This window comes from Pteropus vampyrus, unplaced genomic scaffold (assembly GCF_000151845.1).
Source record: "Pteropus vampyrus isolate Shadow unplaced genomic scaffold, Pvam_2.0 Scaffold18, whole genome shotgun sequence".
Lineage (NCBI taxonomy): Eukaryota > Metazoa > Chordata > Mammalia > Chiroptera > Pteropodidae > Pteropus > Pteropus vampyrus.
Genome location: NW_011888799.1, coordinates 13,220,545 through 13,231,702, shown reverse-complemented (window position 1 = coordinate 13,231,702; position 11,158 = coordinate 13,220,545). Strand labels below are relative to the sequence as shown.

The 11,158-nt window shown below is 34.9% G+C and overlaps 1 protein-coding gene across 1 annotated transcript in view; it reads left to right on the top strand.

Moving 5' to 3' along the window:
- LOC105288587 (fibrocystin-like) overlaps positions 1 to 11,158 on the top strand; it is a 301,050-nt gene that overhangs the window by 263,350 nt on the left and 26,542 nt on the right. Inside the window, exons 27-28 of the mRNA XM_023527696.1 lie at positions 7,130 to 7,265; positions 9,681 to 9,768. Coding sequence (XP_023383464.1) covers positions 7,130 to 7,265; positions 9,681 to 9,768 — 224 coding nt within the window. The remainder of the gene's footprint in view (positions 1 to 7,129; positions 7,266 to 9,680; positions 9,769 to 11,158) is intronic.

Sequence of the window (11,158 nt, the reverse complement as noted above, 5' to 3'; positions counted from 1 at the left end):
CCAAAACTTTGTTGACCTTTGTTGTCAGTTGTTTTTCCTCTCTTGCCTCCTTTACATTGTTGATTTACACTATTTGTATTCTCTTTTATTCTTTTAAGTAATTACATGTAGTAGAGGGAACAGAGACAAACATATATTCAATATGCCCTTTTAAACAGGGGGTTCCCCATAGAAGTCTTATTTGTGTATTCTGTCTTTTGTCTGAAATCCTAGCAGTACATATTTTATATTGTTTCCCCTCTTTTAGTAGAACCTTTATTTTTGCTCTCTTGAGTTTCTTTCTCTCCTTTTTCTTCTTCTCCCTCCTTTTCTCCCACGTCATTAAAATAATAATAATATTCTTTGTCATATAGTAAAATCAAATATATCTATATTTTTATGAAAGTTCAGCTATTGAAATGCCAAAGCTATTTGTGGTTGGCAGAATTTCTAAAATGACCTCCCAGAGATATGTTGTCCTAATCCCAGGAACCTATGAATATGATTAGATAGCTCTTTTATGCATACTCAATGTTACATGGCACAGTTGACGTTAAGATAATAATATATCCAGAATTCTCAAAGTGGGCCTAATTAAGAACACACAAGCCCTGAAAAGAGGAGAGCTTTCTCCTACTGCAGCTAAAGAAAAAGGCAGAAAGGGAAAGTAGAGACATTCAAAGTGTAAGAAGGACTTGAAGTGTCACTGCTTTTAAGATGGAAGGGACCACATAAGATAAAAAGTAGGTGGACTCTATGAATAGGGAGTGGACATCGCCTGACAGCCAGCAAGAAAACTGGACCTTAATTCTACAGCTAGAAGGAACTAAACTCTACCAACGATCTGAATGGATTTAGGGTGGCTTTTTCCCAAGAGCCTTCAACTAAGCACTGAACTCAGCGAAGCCTGTCTGGACTCTTGATCCACAACCTGAAGACAATAAATTTGTGTTATTTTAAGCCACTAAGTTTGTGGTAATTTGTTATGCAGCAATAAAAACTAATATGCTATCTCACAAAAAGCTCTGTGTCTATGACATCAACATGATCTTTGGGCCCTGGAAATGGTTATAGTGAGGGTGAGCATGACACTGTGGGAGTGTATATCTGTGTGTTTTTGTACCGTCACATGAGTAGTCTTTTAAGTGTAAGGAGCTCCTTATTCTGTGTAAGGAGCACCCTATCAAGCTGACTTAGAACAGAGAAGAAAATTGTGAGAGACAACTGGTGAGAGGAGTCCACTGTCACTCAGTCTCACTTAGAATCTTCTCTCGTGTAACCTCTCCATGACCCCCAGGCACCTACTTTCTAGGAAATAGCTGTTTGGAGTAGCAAGGACACTGTCAACAAGGGAGAATATTCTTCCCAAGACTGGCAGAATACTCATCCTGGAAGAGATTTCTATACTACCAGCTTATCTCTTTTTTCTCTCATGGCAAAACCACAGCTTTGTTGTTAAAGAATATTTCTGTACCATTTCTTCTTTTCGCTACAATACAAATTCACTATTTTGTCGAGTTAAGTGGATGGCAAAATTGTCATAATGGCATTTCACATATGTGGCTTTGTGGGAAAATGAGATGCTCTGCATAGGCAAACTTTCCATTTAATTAAAAATTGGTCCTTTTATAACTATTTTTTAAAAGCTTTTATCTCTTAAACTTAAAACAAAACCATGTTATTCAGCCTTATTAAATGGGAAATAATGTACAGCATTCACATTTTTATTGATGATTCATGGCTATCATTAAAACTATCATTTGTTTCACAGCTTTGTTTCTGCAGCAATGCCCTTAAAATAAATGGCCCCAGACCACTAAATCTTTGATTCTTCTTCACAGTTCATATTTTTTTCTGCTATTTTCCTTATAAACAGGATGCTAATTGTAATCCATTGCTGTTGTTGACATATCTGCATCCAGCAGTTTCTCACTTACACACATATGTAGTTCTAATTTCAAAACTGAACCATACTGCCTTAAAATTAAGTAATTTATATATATTTGTACAGATGGTAAAGTTGTAAGTAAATAGAATACTTATGAAAGCTTACATTTCAAAGTTTTATATTTCCCAAACATTAATTGAACAACTATTATGTCCAAAAATTACATGGCTCATATGAAAATTTACAGATTTTAAAATTAATGGATAGGCAAAACAAACATTCATGCAACTATTTAATAAGAGTGTTGTATTAAATCTCATTATTCTATATATATTACAAAATATCTTTAATTCCATATGAACCCGCTTAACCATTAATTTAGATTTTTTAAAATTAACGAATATATTTTTATCTTTATACTATTTAGTAGGTGGTCAAGGCTTCAACTTCCTATTATGTTCCCAGGAGTACCTAAGCACAGCGCCATGTAAAATAAATGATCATTAAATATTATTTGCAAATATTGAAATGTAACCTCCTTGGTTTCTCTGCTATTCCAATATTCCTGTGTAACCAATCCTGATTTAAATCTCTTTCATTAGAGAAATCTTGAGTGATTTCTCCTTTTTTGACTGCCATAGCACTCCAACACAAACAGGAAATTTTGAATATTTTGTGTATGATCTAAAAAATATATTCAGGGTTGCTATTATTTCAGATTCACGATAGATTTATTATAAAATATATTTTAAGTGATTTACCAACTAAAATACTTAGGCTTTAACTCTAAACTGACCTTTTTGGAAGATGTGCCATGTTTACTGTATTTATATGCTCCTGGCACACTCCAACCTGTACCTAGGGTTACTTGACTCTCAATTTGAAATCAATAATTCCAAAGAATCTTAAGGGTTTAATAATAAGTATTAGAACAGAACAGTAAGCTATTGAGGAGTATACTAGAACCTAAAGTTGGCAGGCCAAGATAGGTTGTAGCTTTCTAGAAGTATTTAGTGACCTAGCAGCAGAAGAGGTGCATAGTGGGTACTGATTTGTTATAGTGTTACACTAGTAACATATATTGAGTACTTAACAATGTATCAGGTTTGGAACCACTATGCTGTAGTGCAAGAAAGAAACAGATCATAAGACACTTCTCTCTTAGGAGTTCACAGCAGCTAAGGGTAATTGGCTAGGTTTGATAGAGAATGTAGGACTATGAAATACAATAGTCCCCTCTTATTCAGTTTCTGAGATTTCAATTACCCACTGTTGACCATGGTCTAAAAATATTTAATGGAAAATTCCAGAAATAAACAATTTCATAAGTTTTAAATTGCATGCCATTCTGCATAGTATGATAAAATCTCTCACTGTCCCACTTCATCTCTCCCAGGACGTGAATCATCACTTTGTCCAGTGTATCCATGCTGTATACATTACTCATTCATTAGTCATCTAGTAGCCATCTAGGTTATCAGATCGACTGTCTCAATATTGCAGTGCTTATATGCAAGTAACCCATACTTTACCTAATAATGCTCCAAAATGCAAGAGTACCGATGGTTCCAATTTGAATATGGCAAAGAGAAGCCGTAAAATGTTTTTATAAAGTGAAAATGTATGTCTGTATAAGAAGCAACATAGTATTTATGGAGTTCGGTATTATCTTGGTTTCAGGCATCCACTGGCGGTCTTGGAACATAGAAGTGAAGTCATTTATGCCTTACAAACTATATAGAAGAACATTTCTGAAGTACAGGGGTCATGGTGTTTATCCTTGCATATCTCACAGTGCCTAGAACGATGTAGAAGGGTTAACATATGTTTGTTAAACTGAATTGACTAGAGATCTCACTTTCTTCTTCTAGGGTACAGAATCTTGCAAACTCCTTTGGAATTCAATATCCCGCCCCCACTCCCCACTTTTCCCCCCCGCAATGCAGATTCTTCCCTATCTAGCCTATTTGAAATAAGAATGGTTAAAAATGCTCAGGACACCCTGAAACATTTAAGTAAAGCATGGGGCTCTTTTACAGGAACTTCACTTGGTAACTTTGAAGAGGCAAAGGTTAAAGAGAAAGTATCTCTAGCCTCCCACCCTCTCACCCCGCTACCATAGGTCTTACCCAAAGCCAGCATTCACCAATCAGATTTATTTGTTTGCTGGGTTTGGCGTGCAAATAGAAATAATGCCTTTATCCACAGGGTAAGCAGTTTGGATCTGGCAGATTGAAAAGAGAGAGTTGGAATGAAAAGTGGTGATCTTTGAACTGGGAAATTTCTGTATTCTCTTCGATCTTTTAGTTGGCACTTAAGCATTGAAGGGGTAAAAAATTCTTTCACATTCCTGGCTAGGTATTGGAAGCTGTTAAATAGTGGTTAAAACTGAGAGTGTTGGAGGGAACTTTCCTCCCCCATTTTTTAAAGTTTGGCTGTAGGTCTTTCTGCCTGCAGGCTACAGTCACATTAGCCTTGGAAATTGGATAACGACAGCACAATGACAAATCCAGGTTGCTTGCAATAAGTTGCTAATCCCTTTGCTTTAATATCGGAGCAGGGTATAATGATGTTTGGACATCACTCCAGTTTACTGACGACCCCACTGGGGCCAGCAATAGAACCTTACAACTGTCTAACAAGGTGTCAGGTGACTCCCGTCGTCACAGCAACGGACACTGGAATCTAATCTTCCTTCCATCCCTTCTAGCACCCAATAACGCCTAGATTATATAAGTGGCCCATCATTGCTTGGTAACTTGAATCAATTAACGTTAATTCACACAATGCTATGATGTATTGTGATCACTTTCATTTCAGGGAAGGGGGAGAAATTGCTATAAGTCACCTAAAATGAGGTTGTCTGTGGTGCTGAGGTATTAATTGGGTGTCCATATTAAATGCAAAAGGAGCCCCATCGTGAAAGGAAAGTGGATGAGTGACTCTCTTGGCTGCTATTGACCTATCAGAAGAAGACAGTGCCCTTTTCCTTTGCTTTTATCTATTACAGTTTTCCCTATTGCGTGTCAAGTTGATGTATTATAAAAAATTCATTTGGTGACCTTTCACCCCCTTAGCAGATTAAACAATTTCACTTCGATGGCATCATTAACAGGACCCTGCATTTAATGATGATTTCTCTAAAAGGCCACGGAGATTCGATTTTAAGCTAACAGATTTATTGCACTATTATAACATATCGTAAAAAACTGTACCACCTACGGTCAGGTTTTAGGATAGAAACTGCTTAAGAGTTTATGTGGAGCTTAAAGTGGTATTACCTTGGGATATGCTGTAGCAGCAAGTCTCTGACCTCCAGTGAGATGCTGTTTACATTTAATAAGAGATGTTTGCTCACAATAAACTTTAAAGTGTGTCAGGGATAGGCCTTTCAGCGGGTGTTCAGGCAGTTGGTTCCCATTCCTTCGTCTCTCGACATCAGTGCACTTATGTCAGAATCTTTGTTGGAGTTTCTCAGTTTCTTTAACCCACACAGCTAGCCTGGATCCTGTCCCACATCAGAAAGCATTTAAAAAATAGGTTTGGGGAGAAGTAGAATCTGCTAACAATGTTAGAATTTTCCAAAAACCTTGAACCCATAGAAAAGAAGAATGAATAACACAGAACTTAAAAATCTGTTTTTAAATTATTCTCTTAAAAACAATTAAAAAGGAGCCTTACCCATTTAGACTAAGCAAACTAATAAGTGATGATTAGGTGAGTGTATGTTGAATTCCCACTGAATGATTGTTGCAGAGGTCAGGGCCTTAGCTGGTAGATGACCAAAGGGGATTCTTAGGATCATGTATTCCCACTCTGCCTCTCATGTCCCAGGATTCTCAGGGGAGAAGGAATATGCATCCTGCAGAAATTTCATAGTTCATGATCCATTTTATTTGTTCTTCCACTATTTTCTCTTTTTAGGACTAATTGCCAACTTTACCTGACATACACCTTCCATGCTAAATAAATATTTCATCTTTTTCTCCTCACAAAAGAAAAAAAAGGGGAACAAAGTAGTTGACTTACAAGATTTTAATTGAGGGCAGAATAGGCTACTTAAAAAAAAAAAAATCAAATCCTTTCTTGTTAGACCTGATCTGGGTTGTTTTGAGGATAAGTCACCATGGGGTGTCCTATATTAAGGTAATATATGTGGTAAATGATATCTATATATCTCTATTTAATGGCTAAAAATCTATTGCATGCCTGTGATGTATAATACATAATAGGCTTAATGGGGCAATAGATATATAATCTATAATGTTCTTTTAATAAAACTATCTTGATCATTAAAAATACCAAAGCTCTGAGGAAAAAAGATGTTTTATGGTATCATGAATTATATAACTTATTTTCGTTATTCCATTTTATTGCTAAGTCACATCAGCAATTAACATACTTGAAAGGTGAAACACAATGTAGCTCAACGGTTAATTGTTCTGAATCTTGGTCATACACTTATTCTTTGTAAGACCTTTGGCAAGTTACTTTAGCCTTTTTGGACCAAATGTTCTTCATGTATAAATAAAAGTACCTATCTCATAGTGTCATTTTAAAGAAGCGATGGGATTTTAGAATAGTACCTGGTACACAGTAAGTACTCAGCATATATTAATTATAAGTATTATCCTCTCTAAAGGCTTCATTCAATTAAAAGAAATTAATCAATTAATTCCAAGTCATTAAACCTATTTTGTGCAAACACATGGTGGAGAGTATAAATACAAAGGGATGGTTGTAAGAACTCCATGAATTGTTTCATATCAAACATCGGCGTGCTGGAGCTTGCCATTTCTCAGCGATATCGTATGGTACCAGAATCAGCCATAGTGAGAGTATTAATACCATGGAAATTAGAAAACACTACAAATTAGAGTCTTTTGGGGAAAAGCTTACTAGCTTACTACTGAACATACCCCTACCTTCTAAGTATTTTAGTCTGATAAGTTCTCTCACTGAGGCTTTTATAGGGCTGATATTAATAAACTGTGATAAAAATCTAAGTTTATAATTTGTGCTTCTCCACTCATCCTCCCAACATCCAGGCCATCCTTTATTATGGCTAATCAAACATATAAAATAAATACATAATTATTCTTTAGTTATAAGATAATGTTCACTATAAAGTGTATTACTAAGTTTCTAGATGCAAAGACAAATGCAAATATTTTCTCTGATAATGTATTATGGAATATAGCTTCTGCACTGATATTTGTAATTTTATGGATGTATTCTATTTTTTTTTCTTACATGTGCCAGAAATACAAGCAATTTTAAAGTTGAGAACTTGATATATATTCGGCCCTATGCTCTTTCAGTCTTAGTCCAGCCTTCAAATGGAGAAGTGGGAAAAGTACTTCCAGTACAACCACAACTCATCTTTCTAGATAAGAAGGTAACTTGTTCACAGGTTCTACACCCATCTCTCGATTTATGTGGATTATCCATTCCATGCGCCTTTTTTTTTTTTTTTTTTTTTAAACAAAAAAAAACAATGTAAAAAGTTTGGAAAAAAATACTAAAGAAATAGGCCAATATAAGTCATAAAAATATTTATTTCACATATTTTCACAAAAAATGCTAATGAAAATTTAGAAAAACTGAAATAAATATTCGTTGCCTGTGTCTGGACTGTAAAGCAACCAACCTTCTATTTTTAATTGGCACAAAGCTGCTCAAAATATCTTCATCGCTCAAAATATTTGGAAGTGCTGCTTTGGTTTCATTATTTATGTTTATGTTTTGGGATGATCTTTTTCCAATCCCATCTTTTGCTAAGTTTTCATAAATTCTTCAATATTCACTGCAACATTTTAAAAAATCTTTTCAAAATTTTAAGGCTCATTAGATCTTTGGATGAATATCTAGAATTGCAGTTTCCAGTTTTGTGGCCAGTTGAAGTGCTTTGTAAATATTTTCAGCAGCGAATGAAGCTGGTACAAGGTCTCTGCCATATTCATTGGCAAGATGGGCTTCAGATATTAAGTGAATTAATTCGTTATTCATTAATTCCTGATCAACTAGTAATTCGTTAATATAATCTACATTCAAATTGTTGGAACTTACTTCTTGAAATTTATTTAATAAATTAATAATTCCAGTTAAGCCTTCTTCAGTCATTGGAACCATATTCCCTGGTACAACCACTTCTGGCTGTATTGCTTTCCAGTAAGCATTTAAAGTTGATGGCTTTATATCATTCAAAGAAATATTCTTGATACAACTTAAAATTGTGTGTTTATTCCAGACTTCTGTAACTGTGATTCATTATCTTCAAGTTTATTAAAAATATCTTTAAAACTCCATTTAATATAATTAATCTTAAAGATGGAAATAATGCCTTGATCTAAAGGTTGGATCAAGGAAGTTGTATTTGGTTGCAAATATACAACTTTTATATTTGGATGTTCTAAATTGTGTGGATGACCAGGTGCATTATCAAAAAGTAAAAGTATTTTAAAAGGAAGACATTTTTTCTTCACATAATTTTCAGCTCCTACAGCAAAACATTTGTAAAAGCAGTCCGAAAAGCATCACTAGCCATCCCTGCTTTTTTATTTGCCATCCAATGAACAGGAAGATCATTAATTGTGTGTTAGTAAGTATTAGTTCTTTGTGCATTGCTGAGTTAAGCTATTGATTTTTAGAAAGAGTAATCGCCGATAATGGAAATAAAAAAGAAAGAACTGCATAAAATGAGACCACGTAAATGGAAACCACATATGAAAAGTCCATGTAAAAGAGGGAGATTATTTACTGCATATAAAAAAACACGTAAAAAAATACCATGTAAATCGAGGGACAGGTGTACTCTTTCTTTGGAGCTGGGTAGCCTGTACTCAGCACATGTTTTAGATTCCTTCATCATGATACACAGTTGCAGAGTGCCCACTGTGTGACATTTGCTACACTTAGAACTTCTAACTGCTTTTGTCATCTCCCTTCCATTTCACAGCCTGCCTGCCTTCCACTTTGTGTGAATGCCCATAATTTGATTAAGGGTAAAAATATAATGCTTATACTTTTCCTCCCCAAGCAAATTTTTGAAGTCGATCTCTCACATCTCAGAAATCTAGCCTTCTCAAAATAGTAATATTAAAATCTCAAAATATATCTAATAAGTAATTTCCTATGCCAATGGAGGAATGTGTGCCATCACATCTGCATTATAATTTTACGTTATTTTAAATAGTTTCTCTTATATGTGGTTAAATAAATCATCAACAGGAGGGTTCAGTGCTTAATTCTAATGTCAGTGTTCATGGCCTCTGATTCTATTTTATCTTTTTATATTTACTAAAGTCATGGGGAAAAACAGTGAACTAGGATAGTTAAATCAGCTTTCCACTCTTCATTTTAAAAATGTATTCCATGACATGTTTGCAGAGAGGTGAAGGCCATGGGACCAAGGTACACACACTTGGAAACTTGTCAGTTTTGAGGTAGTCTGGCACTCACCCAATTCTCTCCCGCTTCTCTTAATCTTTTTCCTTCCTTAGTAACTTTCGGCACATAATGCTATTCTCTTCTTCTAAAAATGTAGCTTTCTTTTCTTCTATTCACAGTTCTACCCCAACTTTTCTTTAATTATGCCCCTTCTCTTCTCTCAGTAAGCTAATTTTGATATATTCTTAACACGAGAAAGAAAATATCTATTTATCATTTTCCTTCCTTTGCTTATTTCTGTTAAATTTGTGCTTTATAAAATATCTTCCTGAATTCTTTCTCTCTCTCTTTTTTTTGGATAACTTCACAACATTCTCTTCTGAATCCAACTTTTCCTTTTTAAGTTTTTTTTTTCTATTTTCAGAATCGGAGAATTGAGTCCTTGGGGCCCCCCTCAGAGCCATGGGCCATTTCTGTTTCCTTGGAAGGGACATCAGATTCAGTGCTAAAAGGTAGGTATCAGTGACATTCAGAGACCTGTTACTTCTGCATCTGCACAGAAAATGTTTGCAACTATTAGAAATTCATAGGCACAAGGACGGTAATACTCAGCGTCTTCAGTAATTTGGAAGAATTATCCTTCATCTCCATTCTACAATGCCAGTGTCTGTGAAAAGAAAGTTTAGGCTGGCAGTAAATACTTAAAGAACCACCACCTCTTCCTCTCCTTTCCCTTGCATGATGAAGAAGCATTTTCGTCATATCCATATCCTCAATATGGAGTGAAGAGAACAACATGTTTCCCTAAGACAAATGATTCTTTAGTACAACATCATGAACTGGCCCAGGGAGAAAGTCACAAGTACAGTGTGGTTTCTATGGAGAAACACTTGCCCTCAATGATAGGAAGAACAAATGTGATGGCAAGTGTAAAGAACCTGGCCCAGAGCAAATATGATGGCAAGTATAAAGAACCTGGCCCAAACTCAAATTGAGTTTTCCTTCTTCACCTTTCTTTGTCCTCTGTTACCTTCCTGTGCAGTCCCAGTACCACTGCTGGCTTTATTTAGTTTCTCTGGTGCTTGTGCACATGAAAATAAAACAAAACAAAACAAAACAAAACATTATTCTGTTCTTTGTTTCTATGAGTTTGATTATTTTAGATATTTGATATAAATAGAATTATAAGATGTTTGTCCTTCTGTGATTTATTTCCTTGGCATAATGTCCTCAAGGCTTATCCAAGATGTCACATTTTTCAGAATTTCCTTTTATAAAAGGCTGAATAATATTCCATTGTATGTGTATATCACATTTTCTTTATCCATTTATCTGCCAAAAAACATTTAGATCATTTCCATATCTTGGCCAGTGTGACTAGCATTGCAGTGAACATGAGATACGGCTATCTCTTTGAGATCCTGATTTCAATTCTTTTGGATAAATAACCAGAAGTGGGCTTGCTGGACCATATGTTATTTCTATTTTTAATTTTGTGGTGAACCTCCACAGTGTTTTCCATAGCAGCTGCACCATTTTGCATTCCCACCAACAGAATATAAGAGTTCCAATTTCTCCACATTCTCACCAACACTTGTCTTTTGGTTTTTTGATAATAGCCATCCTAATAGGTGTGAGATAATATCTCATTGTGGTTTTGACTTACATTTTCCTAATGATTAGTGAGGTTGAGCATCTTTTCATACACCTGTTGTCCATTCATAGATCTTCTTTGGAGAAATGTCTATTTAAATCTTTAGCCTATTTTTTAATTGGGTTTTTTTATTATTATTTTTATTTTTTTGCCATTAAGGTACAGGAAGAGTTCTTTATATGTTTTGGAACTTACTCATATCCAGTACCTTATTTATACTTCATACTTTACCCAAATTCTTATTTTTT